The following is an 18769-nucleotide window of genomic DNA, read 5'->3' on the forward strand; positions in this document are numbered from 1 at the left end:
TGTGTTGACTGCCTGAGGGATGGCATTATCGTGGCGATACCCTTGGTAATCGCGATAGTGTCCCTTACTCCTTTTACTAAAATGGGACTGGTAAGGATAGAAATCTTTCCTTTTGCTCTGAGATTGATATGTCTGTTGACTTGGCGAAGTATTAAGTAAGGCAGGAGGAGGCACCGCTGCCGTTTGGAAAGCCGAGGTCTTCTCATTTGGTTGGATCTGGCTTCCACTCCCTACTTGCTGATAAAAGGTGGATGTGGGGGGTTTCCCTTGATATGTCCTTGCCTCAGCGGAGGCATAGTTGTAAGTCTGTGCCATCACCTCAGAGTAAGTCTTCCAAGTGTTGGCATTGATCATGTACTTGAAGAAACAATCACGTAGGCCCACCGTGAAGGCTTTGAGGGCAATCTTGTCATCTGCCTCAGCACAACGGGAATACTCATGGCTGAAGCGGCCAGCATACATACGTAATGACTCGTCTGGTTTCTGGCGAATAGTGTACAAGTCATCCGCAGAGTGCAAACGATCGGTCTGGAAAATGTGTTGAGAAACAAACAGTTTCCTCAATTCCTCAAATGAGTCAACTGTCTCAAGTGGAAGACGACAATACCAGTTTAGAGCTCCGCCAGAGAGGGTGGAGGGGAAGAGAAGACATCGTTCTTCGTTGGTGTGCATCTGGTATGCCATGGTAGACTCAAAGAGGTTAAGGTGTTCAATCGGGTCCTCCTTTCCAGTATAGAGTTGCAAGCCAAGCTTCTCCTTTGTCTTTGCTTAGAAATGGGTGTCGAGGATCCTCCTTGTAAGAAGCCAGGCCTAGGTTGGTTCCAATAAGGTATCTCAGCTTGTCGTTCGGCCTTCAACTTGTTTACTTCCTTAAAGAACTGTAGAACAAGAAGGTCCTGAGTGGAGTCATGTACCATTGGAGCTTTCTTTCATAAATCTCCATCTCTTCTTGGAAGTAGAAAGGTTTGATCAAGAGCATGTAATTTTTCCCTGGACTCGCCGTACTGACTTCCAAGGTATTTCTGTCGGAACATCTCTGAGTCCTCTACACCTTCGTGTTTCTCTAGGACTTGTTGCCCCTTCCCCAAATTGGTAGCCGACCTGGGACATGAGAGGGGATCGAGTCTTTCAGAGACCCTTGGGTCATTGATCTTCGAGCTTACATGGATAGGATTGTCTCGACGTTGCTTTAGGAAGTCTCAGCAGTCGCGAAAGACGGCTTTCGATCTTTCCACTCCTTCTGTAAGGAGGTGTCTTCCTCCACTCCTCCTACTTCGGGTCGAAGCAGCTGGGTTGAGAGAAGTCTCATGTTGGTCGCCATTTCGATAAGTAGCTCACTCCCAACGGGAATACCCATGTCGAAAGCAAATGGCCATCCGTGTTGGGGGGCACCCAGTTGATGGTTGACTTCCACAGAGGTGATAAGCTCGTGTGTTTTAGTATATCTAGCCTCGTGAAGTATCTCGAAGACCTTCTCATACTGCTCTTGGAGGATCTCATTCTTCATCGCTATCTTGTTGTTCTGAGCCTCCAGCTCATCGACTTTAGCCTGAAGAGTAAACTTCTTTTATTTCTTCTTTCGTTGCTTCACACCAGGTGCAAGAGGGGTGTCATTCTATATGTTGTGGCTTCCTTCGCTCCCCATGTTAGAAAGGGATGCCTGGTCAAAAGAGAGTGTACGAATGGTGGAAACCAACTTAACAAAGCTGAAAAGAGTGGGAATAAGTGTCGTTCCTACAGACGGCGCCAAATGTTGATGCACAAAATCAGTGAGGACTTTGGTACAACAGAAAGTGTTAAGTTTGTGACCTTCGCTAGATTACTCCGGTTACTAGTATGGATAAGTATGTAAACGAATAGAGACAGGGAAGCAAATACAAGATGTACGTGGTTTACCCAGATTGGCTACGTCCACGGAGTAGAGGAGTTCTCATTAATTGTGAAGGGTTTACACAAGTACATAGATTCAAGCTCTCCTTTTGTAAGTACTAGTGAATGATTTAGTACAAATGACATTTGGAAATATTGTGAGAGAATGATCTCTATTTATAGAAGAGAGTTTCTAGTTTCATTCTGACATTGACACGTGTCTTGCTGTGATTAGCCTTTTATGTCAACACATGTCGCGTTATGATTGGCCTCTGATGTTGAAATGTGTCATGTTGTGATTGGCCTCCTGGTTGGAGGGAGACTCTTGTGGGTCCTTAGCGGTATAATGTTGACCGGTGCTTAGTAGTTTCAGGGTTGGTCAAGTATGGTACAAACAAAGGTTATTGGTTTTGGCCTAAGCTAAAAAAAGTTGGGCCTCTGAGAAGGCTTGAGTTCTTTGATGAATTTGGCTTATGTTCTAATGGGCTAGGTGACTCGGCCCAAAGGCCTCAATTCTAGGGTGGTTTCTGGGCACCATTTCAAACGGCCATAACTTCATCGTTACTCAACCAAATCAAGTGATCCAAAAATTAAAGTTGTAGTAATCAACGAGATGAAGAGATTGGTACCTTGCACGATAGCTAACATGTTGTGGTTTGGCCAGAAAACGCCTCAAAATGTGGCTGTCCGCATGAAAACTGTTAACTCGCTAGAATTTCTGGGTAAAATTTAAACGTCTATAACTTTGTCAATACTCAACGAAATTAAGTGATTCAAAAGCCAAAATGTAGTTAGTAATGTGGAAAAAATATTCATACCAAGTGGGGATCGAGTAGTGGCCGAAGTTGGCTGGAAAATGGCCTGAAAGATGGAAAAATGACCACGGCCATTGACTTTCCTTGAGCTTTTCCAAGTTCCTACCACCAAAAAACTTACTAACCGTGAACCTAGACATGACCTACAATGATAGGGACCAATTTAGAGGTTTACTTCGTCGAAAATCATGAAAACACGTCGAGGAAGATGATGAATAGTGATAGCTTCACTGTGGGGCTTCCCGGTGCACAGCCTAGGGTTTGTGGGGCTCCTCTGTCTAGGTGTGCAGGTGGTTGTGTGTGTGTGTGATCTCAGAGAGGAGGAAGGTGGGTTTATAGAGTGATGAGAGCTCAGGAAGGGGGAGTCCGAGAGTGAAGAGAGGGAGAGAAACTGAGATAAAAGAGAGTTGTGAGAGAGAGAGAGAGCTCTCAGGTCCAATAAGGGAGAAAGGAAAAAGAAAAAGGGTCGGGGGAAAGGGAACCAAAAAGGAAAGTGGGCCCCAAATAGCACACAAAATAAGACCCAAAAAAGCAATATTTTAAACAAATGAAACCCAACCAAATTGAAAATATAAAAATACCCTTCCGTTATGTAAATTCCTGGATGGGTTGTTACACCTAAGCTTGTATAATTGATCCTTCGAGCTTCGCTTTGTTTTGTACACTTCTCTTTAACTCTCCGAGAAGCTTGCCAAAATAAAACGATGCGATACAAATTTTACTAATCGTAAGATATTGATTAATAAAAATGATGAGGATTATATACCTTTCTATTGGATGCATCCATCAAAAGTTGACTGGTCCAACAAGCAATGCCTTATTCGGTAAGTGAACCATCACATGGATCATACTTGTGAAGAAAGCTGAAGGAAATATCATCTCAATTGTGAAAAAAAAGCTGGACAACAACATGATTGGTTTCATTACATCAGCTGGCAAGAGATGTCGAATACCCACATGGCAGTCATGACTCTTTAGTCCAGCTAATTTACCCCCGTCAACGTTTAATCAACATGCGATATTTGAAGCATACCCATCGGGAAACTTTACAGACGATAAAAACTTTAAAAATTCTTTTTCTTGTCATTTGGTTTCATGGAAAAAAAAATGCAAGATCCTTTCTGGCCTTATCATTGTCCATATTCATCCATAAACCATGTCGTATTCCATTCATTCCAACTTAAGACAAGCTTTGATTGTTTCCTTTGTCTTGCCCTCGATATCTAGAATTATGCCGACCAATGTGTCAAATACATTTTTCTCAGCATGCATAACATCGAGGTTGTGTCCCAATTTTAGTTTCGACCAATACAGGAGCTCAAAAAATATAGACTTGTGCATCCAGTTCATATGTGTAGAAGGTTTGGTCCTACTTACAGTTTTCCTGAACGGAGCAAAATCTAAACAGTTAAGCTGTTCCAAAATCTGGTCACCAAACCATTCTTTAGGTCTAAGGTGAGGCTTTTTTTCCCGTCAAACTTTTTATCCTTCTCTCGCCACTCGTGGTCCCATGGCAACTATCTTCGATGACCAAGGTAACAAACTTTTCTGGTGTGCCAACTAGATGTTACGTCTTCCTTACATACAGGGCATACCATGTGAACCCTAGTGATTCACCCAGAAACCATTGCATATGCAGGGAAATCGTTCACATTCCACATCACTACTGCCTACAAAGTGAACATCTTGCCAGTACACTTATCATATGTGCGCACACCGTGCGTCCATAAATCTTTTAGCTCATCCAGGAACGACTATAAATACACATCAATTGACTTACCTGGATCCTCGATTATCAATAAAGTCATCATCATGTATTCATTTTTCATACATTTCCATGGCAGCAAATTATATAGAAATATGAAAATCGGTCAAGTGTTGTGGTATCGGTTTAGAACCCCAAACAGATTAGATCCGTTAGTGGCAAGTCTTAATTTAACATTCCGAGGATCAACAGGAAAATCAGGGAACGTTCGATCGAACTCTTTACATGCCTCCCCAGCTGTAGGATGCCTCAGGACACCATCATCTACCCGTTTTTCCTTATGCCATATCATGTCGATGGCAGTATGCGTTGACATATACAACCGCTGCAACCTACGTTTCAAAGGCAAATAATGCATGACTTTTTGTGGGATCTACGTCAATCTATTCTGAGATGTCACTTTGAACCTCAACTCATTGCATACAGGGCATTTATCCAACGCTTTATTCTCCTTATAGAACAATACATAATTATTTTTGCAATCATGAATTTTTTTTATAACCCAATCCTAGACCATTCAACACCTTTTGAGCATTTCTATTGACTTTCGGCAAACAATTGTCCTTTGGTAGCATTCTCTTGAAAACCCCTAAAATATAATCAAAACACTAGTTCGACATACGATACTTAATTTTCCCCTGCATTAGTTCCACAATAGCTATGAGAACGGAAAATCCCTCACACCCCGGGTATAACTCTTGGTTGGCATTTTTTAATAGTTTTTCATATTGTTCGAATTCTTCACCATCCATTGGTGTAGGCACGTCATCTTCCACTTCCTGATTGGTATTTGTCGAATCAAATGGAAAAACATCATTTAAGATTTCCATGACTTGTCGACTCTTGTCACGTTTGAAGACGAAACATTGTCTAATTGTTCCCCATGATGGTTCCAAATATTATAGGTCTCTACCATTCCATTCCGCCAAGGATACGTAGGCAATCTAGAGATTCAATCTAGATGCAACCGCACAAGGACAAAAATCCAAAATTGAATCCCTAGTTCACCTTAACCAAATTCACCATAAAATCCAAATTGAATCCCAGGTTCATTCAACCAAATTCACCGAATACAAAATCTTTTTTTAGTGGGTCATTCACTCACTAAAAATCTCAAACCAAATCAAAGGAACTACGAGTGACTTGACCCTCAAGAGGGTATGTAGGCAATCTAGGGCTTGACCTAGGTGTATTTGCAAAATCAAATAAATACCCAAATCCCCAAGTTACGATTTATTCATAATGGAATCAAAGGGTTTTTCCTTTTAATTAATGAAGGATTGTAATAGACGCATAGTCTAGAATGAGTTGAACTCAAATTAATAAAACCCTCTTTAGAAAAATGAACAAGGGTGAAATTGTGTCGAGTGAATTACTTGTTTACATATTGTGTACAATTTTTGCTCAACAATGACCACCAGGAGAATCAGTCCAAATCAAGGTATCATTAATTTCAACAGTCTTAGGCAAGCAAATAGAACAAATTTGACCCCAAATAAGATGTAAGCTATCAAGGAGAGAGGCAGGACAAAACCAGTTCCCATCAATAATAAAATTGGAGACCCGTGCATGCAAAGTTTTACTCAAAGCCTTGGAATGTTTAAAACTTCAATTAAGAATTTATCCAACAAATTGGCATGCCAAAAACAAACTTTTTTACTTGAACCAATAATCCAACATCAGTTATGTTGTAAATTAAAATAAATTAAAAAGAAAATTAAAAATGGTTTTTGTAAAATTAACTTGATAAGTAAGAAAAACAAATAGTTTTGAAAAAAATTAATTGTGAAGGGCACTAGGTTTAGCTATTGTCATTAACAATTCTTTGTAATTCTACCAATAGTACCAGAAAATAGAGCTTGCCCTACAAATGTTTGCCAAGCGGACTAAATTTCGTGGGGTAAAGGGAATTTACCCAATGCATGTTTTAGTAGGTAGGGCAACGATGGTCAACATTTAGGGTTTACTCAAAACCTTTACAAACCGGAAACCTATCATAGGGCAAGTCACAATTCTTCCGCCAAAATTTTGGTGCGAAGAGGGCAAAAAGTGGCGCGCAATATTTAGATATTTGCCCAACAAATTTAGTATTCGTCGACAAGGTTGGATTTGCCCGACAACCATGTCCGTCGGGTAAGTTCTACTATAGGTGGTCAAAGGCCCACACTGACGTGTAATAAATATCCACCGACACAACCCTTGTTCGACGCTTTCCATGTACTTGCCATAATGAGTGGTGCGTCGGGCAAACCCCTATTCATCAATTATAAGTATGTGTTTTTCGATCCTCATCCTCTTTCTCCTCTTTTTTTTTTTTGTTTTTTTTTGTTTCAATACTCTAAGAAATCAAACGATGAAAGATTGTTTAAAAGTCAAACTACTTGGTAAACTAATGAAGACAAATCTTATGCAAGTACTATATCTCTATATACTAAAACTCAGTCGGTGGTACTGTGGATGACCAGTGTGATGACAATTTTGCCCCTCGATTTTTTCTTTCCTTTGCCGTTTTGTTGCCTGCTTCGCACAGTTAAATACCTGTATTGCTCATGATTGCCACGCGTTGATCATCCTTTGTCTGTGTGGTTCGATTCTATCATAGCGAATGGACGACGTTTCCCTTCTAGCCCACGCGTCCATCATCGATGGTCCCTTCAGTTCGACTTCTTCTCGATTTCGCTTCTCACCTTTTGGGTATTTTGGAACCTAGGTTTTTTTCTCTCCCGCATCGCCCTTTTTACTTGCTGTTTAGCGTTGCCATCTTTCTCCAGATTGGCAGGCCGATAGAATCCGGCGAGGTCAGCATGTACGTCTATAGAATTACCGCCTGTAATCTCAGCCATCTCAGCCACACTCGCGTAACCGTTAATTTCGTTGTTCTGTTCAGGTTCGCACATTTAATCTCATTATTTGCATGTTTAATTTAGTATTCATGCAATTAATTGTGCTTTTGATTAGTGTGGAAGTTGAAATGTTTGATTTTATGCATGTACTTTATTTTTTCTGTTTTCTGTTAGAAATTAAATTACTTTTCGTTGAAAATCGTTGAGCTGCTAGAAGTTTTTGCCTTTTTTCTTAATTTGATCGAAATTCATTTCTTATCCACATAACCTAGAGTCTCCTGATGAGTTTTTCGTCTTTGTCAGTGTGTCTGATTTTATTTTATTTATTTTTCGATTTACAGATAGATTTGTGTTTAAATTTTCTTTTTATAATTTTGGGGGTTTTGTTTGTGTGCTCGGATGCTGTGTGTGGCTGTCTGGTTTCATTCTTTTTTGCTTTCAGGAAACACTGGTGTTCTAATTTTGGGGTTTTGCTGAAGGTATATATTAGTTTTTAATATATCAACAGTTTTGCAGGGTCAGTTTTGTGTTAGTTTTGTTACTGACTGTTTTTTCCTGTGGAGAAGTACGGTGGCTCTACAGCTCACAACAGTGTATGTTCTTATTTTATTCTTGGGTTAGAGCATGCATATATTATCAGTTGCTAGATGTCATGATCAATCCCTATATTCTAATGTGAAGTAAAAAAAGAAGGAACACTCTATAACTCTAATCAGATGTCCACTGAAAAGAAAACAAATCATATTACCAATATGTGTTAAAATTGTGGTGAAATAATAAGATGAATACAATGTTTCTGATAGAGATGACCCATGATAACAAAATGGTCAGGCGGAGTCATTTAATGGTTGTCAAGGTTGGGACTTTGTCTTAGTGAGTAAGAGTACATCCTATATCAGGGAAAAACACTAAGATCCGATACACTATCAATCTCATATGACAGGAGAAATAAAAGCTTTAGAAGGTACTCCTGTCTTTTTCTTTTTCTTTTTTTTTTTCTTTTTTTTCATGTTTCAGTTTGTTTTTCAATTCAGTTATCAATGCTATTTGCTTTTTACTATTTTGTTTTTCGTTTTTAATAGTATACGAACATAAAAAAGCCTCCAAACCTCCAAAGAGACCACAGGTTTTGAAAACCCCTGTGAGTGGAGTCACTGAGCTGCTTAGATTCAATCTTTGAGATTTCCGAATTTTCGAGCTTTCAATTTTGTGTGGGGTTGAGAATTTGGATTAATTCTATGATGTTTTAAATTATCCTTAATTGCTTGGGTTTGTTGGGGGGGGGGGGGGGGGAGGGGGAAGGAGCAGAGACAAGCGGAAGAGAAGAGGCGGAGGATGGAGGAAGGAGAGTGGAGAGTAGAGAGAGAAACGGGCTGGGTCTTGCTTGGGGTTTTGTTTGGAGTTTTGTTGGGGTTTTGATTTTGGGTTTTGTTTGAATTTGGGGAATTACCATTGATAGATAGCATAACTCCTACGCACATTTTTATTCATATTCCTTTTCTCTCATCTCTTATTTAGTTTTTTTCATTTAATAGACAAAAGAGAAGGATTTTCTTTTTTTGTACTCTCCCGAACTGTAACAAAGTGGTAAATTGCTAACAGCGCATTAGAGAAAGTGTGGGGATAAGGCCGACCTCGTTCCGCTACATTCATGAGATTCTACGGTTTAGGGAGTTCGCTGCTCGTGATTGACCGGAAAGGATCCGCCCCTAAATTCCTCACGCTAGTTTACGATTACATGGGTCAACTTAACAACAAAACCCATAGAGGCAGAAGAATGGCTTCCAATAGCTGTTATGATCAATCCAAAAAAAAGGAAAATTAGGATGCCTAATCCAGACCCATTCGCCTATGAAAGACCTTATGATCCTATTTTGGATTTGGATTCTGGAAGGAAAAGTCTTTTGACACAGAACATTTGGTCTATGTTCATGAAAGCAACAATAACCAATTTGGCGATTATTGCTCCCTGCTTGCGTTCTTTGTGATTTTATTATTTAATAATATCGTGCATCCATGATAAATTTTTTCCAGCCTCCCCCAACCCAATGCCAAACAAAGTTTTGTATATTTTTACAATGATATAATCTGGAAGGTGTCCTAAGATTCAACAATATTGCTTTTATTAATCATTTGGTTGCTCTTAAATTGCAGCTTTTGTGTTGAGTATTTTGGGTTATTTTTTTCTTCCCTTTATTTGTTGTTGGAAACACTGTTCTACTCTTGCTAATTTTGATGACAAGGAACTATGTTAAACTGCAGGACTAATTCCTAAACTGCAGGACTAATTCCTAAACTGCAGGACTAACTATATATAAAACAAGACATAGTATGCCATAATACATTTGTGTACATGTAATTGAAGAGGAATGTATCCATTATTATGATATGAAATTGCATGAATACTATTTAGCTAAATAGTTTTCATGAGGTATAGTTTTTACTTTGTTGATTGAAGAGTTTTTTTTTTTAGCCATGAAATCTGAAGATTTTAGTTTTTGGTTTTCACCTCTTGAACCATCTGATCGATTGCATTACATTAATGTGGGTAGTCCATTGTTTTTAAGCCTGGGAAATATTAAAGTATAAAACCTTTCTTCTAAGAAAATTTTCTGCATGTTTTCTCAATCATCTTAGTTTATGATTGAATTTTATACTCCATTCCTGTATTTCATCAAATTATCAATTGGGTTGTTTTTCTTTTGTCATTTCAAGAATTGAGTTAGTTCTTCTTTGTGATTTCAGTAATTGAGTCTTTAGTCACTGCACAGATTCATGGTTTTTTCACCCTTTCAGAAGCAGTTGATTGAGTTGGATGCGATTCTGTTGAAGCTGAAAATCTTTGGATGATAGTTTTAGTTTTATGATCATTAACCTCCATTTCTTATGCACGGTCAATAACTATACAATGCGTGAAGGTAGCCTAGCTTTTATTGTTCCTCCCTGCGACCTTATATTATCTGCACTCAAAATATGTTGTGCAGCATATTTTCTGTTTCATTTTGTCGACATATGCACTGTTTATATTATCTGCACTCAACATATGCACTGTTTATATGCAGTGGAGTGGATTAGAATTACCTCATTTTGAAATGTTCTTCAAAATTTAAAGTGTGATTTTGCATTTTGTTAGTTAGGCGGCAGCCGGGTTGGAGAGGTAGTGGGAGAAGAAATGTATTGCCACCGAAGAAAATTGTCTAGCTTTCGATAAATCACAGATATGACAGATCAAAAGGTAATGATTTTTACACTTCCGTTGTCTATTATATTGTATCACTCTATTCTCCTCCATTCTTTTCAATCCAAAAAATTCAATTCAGATATTGTATGAAAGTATGGTTTATTTTATTCTCTTTTAAATTGAGAATTGGAGGATTTTTTTTTTTTTTTGGTTGAGTTCAAATCAAAGAAAGTTTTTGGTCTTATCTTATTTTCTTTTTATTAATTTTTCTTTTCTATGAATAATATTAGTAAGACCGCTTTGGTAAGCAAAATTCGATTATATAGGCATGGTTGCTTACAAGACAAAAGATCTGTTCTTTGCTTTATGATTTCTAGGCTTTTAGATTAGAAATGTTAGTTTCTAACACCATGGCATATGGTCAAGTACAAGATTGGGGTAATGACACTTATAAAATCTGGGGTTGTAATAAGTAACTTTTTCTTTGTTCTCTATCATAGCACTATGTATTCGAATTGCATAGGGTGTTGTTGCTGGTGCTGTACTCTCCATGGATATTTTGGAGCCGTTGTGTGATTTATTGCATCTAGGCCGGCCTTGCTTATGGAGATCTTTGTTGATGGTAAGCTATTAATCTCTGAGATCTATTTCTTTTTGTTTATTTCACGTGTGGCTATTTATTGAAATTTGATCTGCCAAGAACTGGAGATGGTCTTGGTTTTTAGGTTAAAATTGAATCATCCATCATTTTGAAAACATGGTATTTCTGATTAAACCTATAACAATGGATGCATAGGTTATACATGTGGATTGTCACATTATTGTAGTTCTCAATTGATTTATGAAAGGTAGTCTTAACTCTTCGTCTATGTACCAATTTTCTTATTTTAGTGCTCAGGCAAAAATTATAGAGGAGTTTATTTGTTGGAGACTTGAAGAGTAAAACTTAGCAGCGCAGTACCGCTGGAAGTGGTAATTGCTAATCAGGTTTCCACTCTTTTTTCCACATACTTTGGTTCAAAAGTAATGCCATTTGAATGATGAAACATTAAGTTGGCATCTCAAGCAAATGTTATTTGCCACTTCCTTTTTAAATGAATTTTAAGATTAGCCCCAGTCCATGTTTGTTTAACAATGTTGTATCATTCATTATATAGTTTCACAAAGAGCGTGCATAATTCTTGCTGAACTTGGTTTGGTTTTCTTTTGTTTAGGGATCGAGCAAGCGAATCACAGTTCGACCAAGTCTTGAATGATGAATTGAGGCAAATCATTGAGGTCTCTTTGTCAAGTTAAATTTTCATCTACTTTTCATTTGTAATGCTTAGTTCTTCACTCATGAATTTGCATAAGATTAAATAAATTTTCAAACTCGCAGCAACGTGTTGGCACTGTTGCTAGTTAGCTTCTATTGGGCATTATTAATATTTCTATGATTGGGTGCGTAGTTCTATGATTAAGATTATTAATTCATATTTTATGTGGTATATATGTATTTGTGATGTTTTCAACAACTGAGTTGTTTAATTAGTTGAAGTCATTGGACATGATTCCAGATTTTTATTTTTTTTTCCCACCCCACCCACACCAGGCCTCGAACCTGGGACCCCACACCCACACCCTCACCACTAGGCTATTCCTAGTGGCTTAACATGAGGCCAGATTTGATTGAATAGCATGATCTCATTCTCATTGCAGAGCTTTAACTAATGTGGGGACAATGCAAGCTAACCGAAAGAATAATGTGGATGGAAAATGAACTCTTTTGATTTTCGTACATGTGAAATTTATGACGCCAGATTTGATTGAATAGCATGATCTCATTGCAGAGCTTTAACTAATGTGGGGACAATGCTAGCTACCCGAAAGAAATAAATGTGGATGGAAAATGAACTTTTTTTATTTTTGTAAATGTGAAATTTTTGAATTGACCGTGCCTTATGTACATGAATATACATTTAAGCACTTAATCAGTCACTAGTCGGTTATGAGAATCTTTTTACAATTGGGTAAAATGGATTAAGAAATGTTTACTTTAGTGGTATTAAGCATTTATCCCACACCCCAGCAAAGAGTTTCGAACATTCCCCTCCCATTTTGGCCTCCATTCCACAGAAGAGAGACAAAAATAGAGATTTGCTGAAACAATTCTAAATTTGTGAACTTCACTTGAAAATTATTTGAATTTGTGGAACTGGCTTAGCGAGTTTTGTACTTAGTCAAGAGTTTGAGCATTCTCTCCTCTGTGCCGAGTTCGAACAATCCCCTCCCATCTTGGTCTACTTCTAGAGAAAATTAAGAAAAAAAAATATAGAGTAGTAAAAGTACACCGGCATCTCTAGTGGAAAGATGCAATTATGAGATGCTAAAACACATTTACTTCTCATTTTGTATCTCCAAGAGATGTGAATGTAGATTCCAATCCAATGGAGGAGATGTAAATTTGGGACCCTAATTTTCTTTTCTCTCTATAACTTTGTCCATGTTCTAAAAATGTAAAATAAGTGTATATTTGCTTTCTTTTTATTTACATTTTCTGCCAATGATGAATTTTTTACATCTTTCCACGGAGAGATTTTTGGCCAACAAGAAATGTAAAATGCCAATTTCAAGGCATTGTAGAGCATCTCAAAAATAGAGGTGTAAAATATTCACCTTGGCTAGAATATGTAATTCAGAACTTAATTTACATCTTTTGGTGGTGGGTCCTGCCAATCAAATAAAAACATTAAATGAGATCTCAAACTTGCATATTTCTCATTGGAAATACAACTCATATCTAAATCTTCCAGAAATGTATATTGTGATGTAAATATGATTTTTACATCTCAAATTAGAATTTATCTTTCCATTGTTGATGCTCATACATCTCCCATTAGAGACGTTGTTCGAAAATTATTGGAAGTTCTTGAAATTGACTTAGGAAGAATTTCATCGAGTTAGTTATTAATGAGTTATGACCCCTTAGTTTGATTTGAAAAGAAAAAAATTGGACATCGTAGTTTACGGAAAATTGAAAACTACAAACACATATCCGGAAGGTTTATACTTTTATATTCACAAAGTTTTATGAGGCCTGTCATATTCATTGGTTTAAGATGCATGAAAATAGATTGCACTACAATACTAATCCTCTACCGGATCGAACCCTAAATTGATGCAAGGCACCAATATTCCCTTCTCACTTATTTACAATAGAGTTGCAAGTTTGTAGTTCCTTCTCGGTTTCTTAATTAGTTTAATTAGTACTTAAAGCTACTGAAATGTGAAATTAAAGTGATAGATACGTCATTAAAAGCAAGAATTCCCAAGATTATTGGTTTAACACACACACAATATAGTGAAACTGAAATACTTGGAAACTAAAAAATAAGAGAAACTAGTGATGAAAACTAATGCCACTTTCGCAGGGAACTCGATTGCATTGAGCGCATGCAACAAGCCTTTTAAACCCATAGGTGACCCTGATGGGACGAGTGAAGTCTCGTGAGGGTTTCCAGAGACGTTACCCACAAACATTATGTGATAGTTATGATCATGAATGCCGAGTGGCTGTAGAGAGATCCCTTTTTTTAGAGTCCGACTTTGTGTTGTCTTATTTGAGGTTAGGGTTTGCCTTATCTTCTTCAGGGTCAGGGTTTGCCTTATCTTCTTCAGGGCCAGGGTCTGCATTGTCTTCTTCAGGGCCAAGGTCGGGATTTGCCTTGTCTTCTTCAAGGCCAGGGTTGGCATTGTCTTCTTCAGGGTCAGGGTTTACCTTGTCTTCTTTAGGGCCAAGGTCGGGATTTGCCTTGTCTTCTTCAAGGCCAGGGTTTTCCTTCGAAACTTCGACAACCCTTTTATCGTTGATTTTGATGTTGTTGTTGTTGTTGCTACTGTCTTTGTTGTTGTTGCTGTTCTTGTTGTTGTTGTTGTTGTTGTTGTTTTCGTTGGTGGTTGTTGATGTTGTTGTTGTTGTTGATGTTGTTGTTGATGTTGATGTTGATGTTGTTGATGTTGATGTTGCCTTGTCTTCTTCAGTTTCAGGGTTTGCCTTCTCTTCTTTAGGGCCAGTGTTTGCCTTGTCTTCTTCAGGTTCAGGGTTTGCCTTGTCTTCTTTAGGGCCAGTGTTTGCCTTGTCTTCTTCATGGTCAAGGTTTGTCTTGTCTTCTTTAGGGCCAATGTTTGCCTTATCTTCTTCAGGGTCGGGGTTTGCCTTGTCTTCTTCAGGGCTAGGGTTTGCCTTGTCTTTTTTAGGGTCAAGCTTTGCCTTGTCTTCAGAAAGGGCTGCCTTCAAAACTTCGACAACCCCTTCATTGTCGATGTTGATGTCTTTGTTGTTGTTGTTGTTATTGCTATTGTCGTTGTTGTTGCTGTTCTTGTTGCTGTTGTTGTTGTTGTTGTTGTTGTTGGTTGATGTTGTTGTTGATGTTGATGTTGTTGTTGATGTTGTTGTTGATGTTGTTGTTGATGTTGATGATGATGATGATGATGATGATGTTTCCATGTTAGATGGTATGATCACTCTCACTACTCTCTTCATCTTTTTTCTCTATTCTCTCTTCTCTCTTTCTCGTGTGTTTTACTTGCTCCATAGCTTTGAAACTGCTATCCTATTTATAATCAAGGATAAGCGCACACCATTTTTCTCTATTCACATTATGTGTTCACACTAATGGTTTCGTATATAAGGTGTTTCTATTTTTTATTTAGGGTAAATATCAATTTACTACACTCAAATTTCGTGATTTTCAATATTTGGTACATGAAGTTTTTTTCGTTCCAGAGTCATACCTAAAGTGTTAATTTTTGGACAGTCTCATACATCCGTTAGTCTGACTATTAAATCTCCTATTAACTGATGACGTGGTGACGTGGTTAACTGATGACATGGTGCCCATGTGGACAATGATTGAGCGCCACGTGTCATTAAGGTACCGTTTGATACGTGGGACGGGACGGGATGGGACGGAACGGGACGAGCCGTTCCGTCCCACGTTTGGTGCGCCTAAAAATTGTAGAACGAGTTGTCTCATGAGACAAAATTTGGCTGATTTTTCGTTCCACCTCTTCCCCCTGGAACGACCTGTTCCACATCCGTGGCACACAAATTTATAACATTTTATGACAAAATTTCTCCTTATCTTTTTCAATATTTACATCATTTGTTCCGTTCTGTTCCGTCCGTTTGAGTACCAAACGGTACCTAAGGGTTCACTTGGAAATAAAAAATTCGATAAAAAAAAAAGGCTTCTACCTCACCCGCCCTTCCCACCACCCAATCCTCCCTCCCTCTCTTCTTTCATCTACTCCAAGCTGGATACTGAGGTCAGCGCCCAAGGTCGAGTTGACTGCACGGTCGGCAGAGCCAAGGCAGAGGATGAACTGGTAGGGGCGGAGGCGGCGCTTGGCTGCTCGTGGGTGTTACGCGAGGGACTAGAGGAGCACGGCGGAGGTGGACTCGATCTTACCTTCCGCGAGGCGACTGAGCGGTTCGTGCTCAACAGCGGCGACGCCAGTCAAGAAGTCATGCTCCATGCAGAAGTCATCGATGCAATTGAGAGTGACAACCAATGGGAACGATGAGGTTACGATGAGGTAACGTGCTGTGCAAGCAAAAAGTGCTGTCCAGAGCTATGTGCATGGGACCATTTCACACCACAGATTCGTAGATCTACATTGATACTGAATTTAATTTCAACGTCAGAAAATTGAATACAAACAGGGATACAAGGACCGGTGTTTGGTAAAAAAAACCTTTAGAAATCAAAGGAAAAGGGCCTACATTGTATCTGCCTTACGTTACAGCTGTCACAGGTCTAAAACATCAGATTCGTACAAATACATTAATACTGTTCGGTTAAAAATAAGATCTAAAATATCGATATTATTCTGATATTTATCATCGATATTTTAGACCTTGATAGGAACTTTATGTGGTATTATGTCACTAATGTATCTTACCATGTAATGCATGAAGTGTAAAATATTGTACTAATTCATTATATATAAATGATTATGGTGTTTTTAAACTTCTTTAATTAATTACTATATATTTTCTACACTCACAATGTTTGCCAACTTGCTATAGAATCAACTTAAATAAGTTAAATCTATCATGCAATGCAATTCCTTCTATTTTTTGTGATACACTAATAGATAATTGACTAAATAAACATCCTGGAAAGTTTCAAAAAAAATTTCAAAGTTTTTCTTAAAATTTCCGTGGTTTTTATTCAATTTTTATCGATATCGATAATATTCCGATATTTCCATTGAAATTTCCGTGTTTTTGGACTACCGATATTTCCGATATCATCGATATTTTATAACTTGGGCCTCATTTTTTTTTTTTTAATTATAATGTTTTTTGAATTTTTAATTTCCACGTAGTGCCCAATCATTATTCATATGTGCGTCACGTCATCAGTTAACAAAAAACTTAACAACCATACTAACAAATATATGAGACTGTCTTAAAATTAAAACTTTAGGTATGATTCTGAAATAAAAAAATTTCATGTACCAAATATTAAAAACCACGAAACTTCAGAGTAATAAACTGAAATTTATCCTTTTATTTAGTATGTGGTTAGAAAGAAACGTGCAAATGATCATGCGATCAACGTCCTGTGCAAACAAAAATGCTGTCCAGAGCTATGTGCATGGGACCATTTCACACCATAGATTCGTAGATCTACATTGATACTGAATTTTAATTTCAACGTCAGAAAATTGAATACAAACAGGGATACAAGGACCGGTATTCGGTAAAAAAAACCTTCAGAAATCAAAGGAAAAAGGCCTACATTGTATCTGGCTTACGTTACAGCTGTCACAGGTCTAAAACATCAGATTCGTACAAATACATTAATACTGTTCGGTTAAAAACAAGATCTAAAATATTGATATTATCCTGATATTTCCATCGAAATTTCTTAGTTTTTGGAGTAGCGATATTTCCGATATCATCGATATTTTAAACCTTGATAGGAACTCTATGTGGTACTATGTCACTAATGTATCTTACCATGTAATGTATGAAGTGTAAAATATTGTACTAATTCATTATATATAAATGATTATAGTGTCTTTAAACTTCTTTCATTAATTACTACATATTTTCTACACTCACAATGTTTGCCAACTCGCTATATAATCAACTTAAATCAGTTAAATCCATCATGCAATGCATTTTCTTCCATTTTTTTGTGATAAACTAATAGATAATTAACTAAATAAACATCATGCAAAGTTTCAATAAAAGTTTCAAAGTTTTTCTTAAAATTTCCGTGGTTTTTATTTAATTTTTATCGATATCGATAATATCTCGATATTTCCATTGACATTTTCGTGTTTTTGAACTACCGATATTTCCGATATTATCGATATTTTAAACCTTGGATAAAAACCTTTGATAGGAACAGAAGGGAAAAGGCCAACGTCGTACGTACCTGCACTAATTACAGTTGTTACTATATATTGAAAAACATTGATCAGACGTCTGCTATAAAGGAAAATGTTGTTGTTTTATAATGACTCGCATATTAGCACGGGAGAATAAGGGATCCTCTCCGGATCCTATTCATCAAATTCATCAAGTTTATCAATCTAAATCTTTGAAATTTGATCTAACGGTTAAAAACAGGAGTATCTTTTAAAACTTATAATAATTTTAGCCGTTTAATCAAATTTTAAAGATCCGGATTGATGAACTTAGTGGATTTGGTGGAAGGGATCCGGAGAAAATCCATTTCCTTGTTTCACATTATTATTAATTTTGACTGATTTGTATGTTGACTACTTGTTTATCTCATGATAAAAGTTTGTTATGATGAAGAAAGCTGAGCTCTCTAAAATTAATCGACAATATGCAAGTTAATTACTTATAAGCAGATGCAATGTCCTCTTTTATTCGATGTGGAATTCATACTCCTAATATGCACATTATGTTTGTTAAAAAGGAAATGACAATTTTATTCGATGTACAAAAACAAAATAGAACAAATTATTCCATCATTTAACAAAATAGAACTCACTAAAAACAATATTATGTTTGTTAAAAAGGAAATGACTACACCCAACTTTTATCTCTTCTCACCCAACAAACTCGTTTTACTCTACAAGATTTTAAAAACTTAACATCTACTCTCCGCACTCACCAAATCTTCCAAAATTACCCCTTCCTAATCCTTCTCTATCTTACACGATATATCTTCTCATCCAAGAACACCCCTTCCTAATCCATCTCTATTTTTTTTTTTGTCATAAGGTAAATTGTTGTTACCGACCAACATAACTTACATACACGACTAGA

At 37.3% G+C, this 18769-nt stretch overlaps 2 protein-coding genes across 28 annotated transcripts; one reads left to right on the forward strand and one right to left on the reverse strand.

Moving 5' to 3' along the window:
• Positions 1 to 6912: 6912 nt before the first annotated feature.
• Positions 6913 to 11854, forward strand: LOC103436823 (uncharacterized). 27 transcript variants are annotated; one of them, XM_070823364.1, is made up of 8 exons: positions 7013 to 7336; positions 7735 to 7771; positions 7856 to 7885; positions 10089 to 10210; positions 10426 to 10527; positions 10974 to 11095; positions 11365 to 11460; positions 11688 to 11854. In XM_070823364.1, exons 1-4 carry the CDS (start codon positions 7095 to 7097, stop codon positions 10140 to 10142), a joined length of 363 nt encoding a protein of 120 aa, XP_070679465.1. In that variant the 5' UTR covers positions 7013 to 7094; the 3' UTR covers positions 10143 to 10210; positions 10426 to 10527; positions 10974 to 11095; positions 11365 to 11460; positions 11688 to 11854. The 27 variants fall into 27 exon arrangements, 13 of the variants coding, with proteins under 13 accessions (XP_070679465.1, XP_070679467.1, XP_070679466.1 ...); XM_070823366.1 differs by having other exon boundaries at positions 10997 to 11095; XM_070823365.1 differs by having other exon boundaries at positions 10430 to 10527.
• A 2214-nt stretch (positions 11855 to 14068) lies between these two features.
• On the reverse strand, positions 14069 to 14959 carry LOC114825570 (uncharacterized). The gene has a single exon (XM_070823957.1). The coding sequence runs from the start codon at positions 14957 to 14959 to the stop codon at positions 14069 to 14071; it is 891 nt and encodes a 296-aa protein (XP_070680058.1).
• Positions 14960 to 18769: the final 3810 nt, after the last annotated feature.

The sequence above is a fragment of the Malus domestica genome, chromosome 06, assembly GCF_042453785.1.
Source record: "Malus domestica chromosome 06, GDT2T_hap1".
In the NCBI taxonomy this organism is placed as follows: domain Eukaryota; kingdom Viridiplantae; phylum Streptophyta; class Magnoliopsida; order Rosales; family Rosaceae; genus Malus; species Malus domestica.

What these genes read in the sequence shown, in the direction of transcription:
- LOC103436823 (XM_070823362.1), top strand. Translation starts at nt 7,095, where the DNA reads ATGGTCCCTTCAGTTCGACTTCTTCTCGATTTCGCTTCTCACCTTTTG. An exon ending in AATTTCGTTGTTCTGTTCAG is followed by an intron (nt 7,337 to 7,734) that starts GTTCGCACATTT and finishes TTTTGCTTTCAG; the next exon opens with GAAACACTGGTGTTCTAATT. An exon ending in GCTCTACAGCTCACAACAGT is followed by an intron (nt 7,886 to 10,425) that starts GTATGTTCTTAT and finishes GCATTTTGTTAG; the next exon opens with TTAGGCGGCAGCCGGGTTGG.
- LOC114825570 (XM_070823957.1), bottom strand. Translation starts at nt 14,959, where the DNA reads ATGGAAACATCATCATCATCATCATCATCATCAACATCAACAACAACA.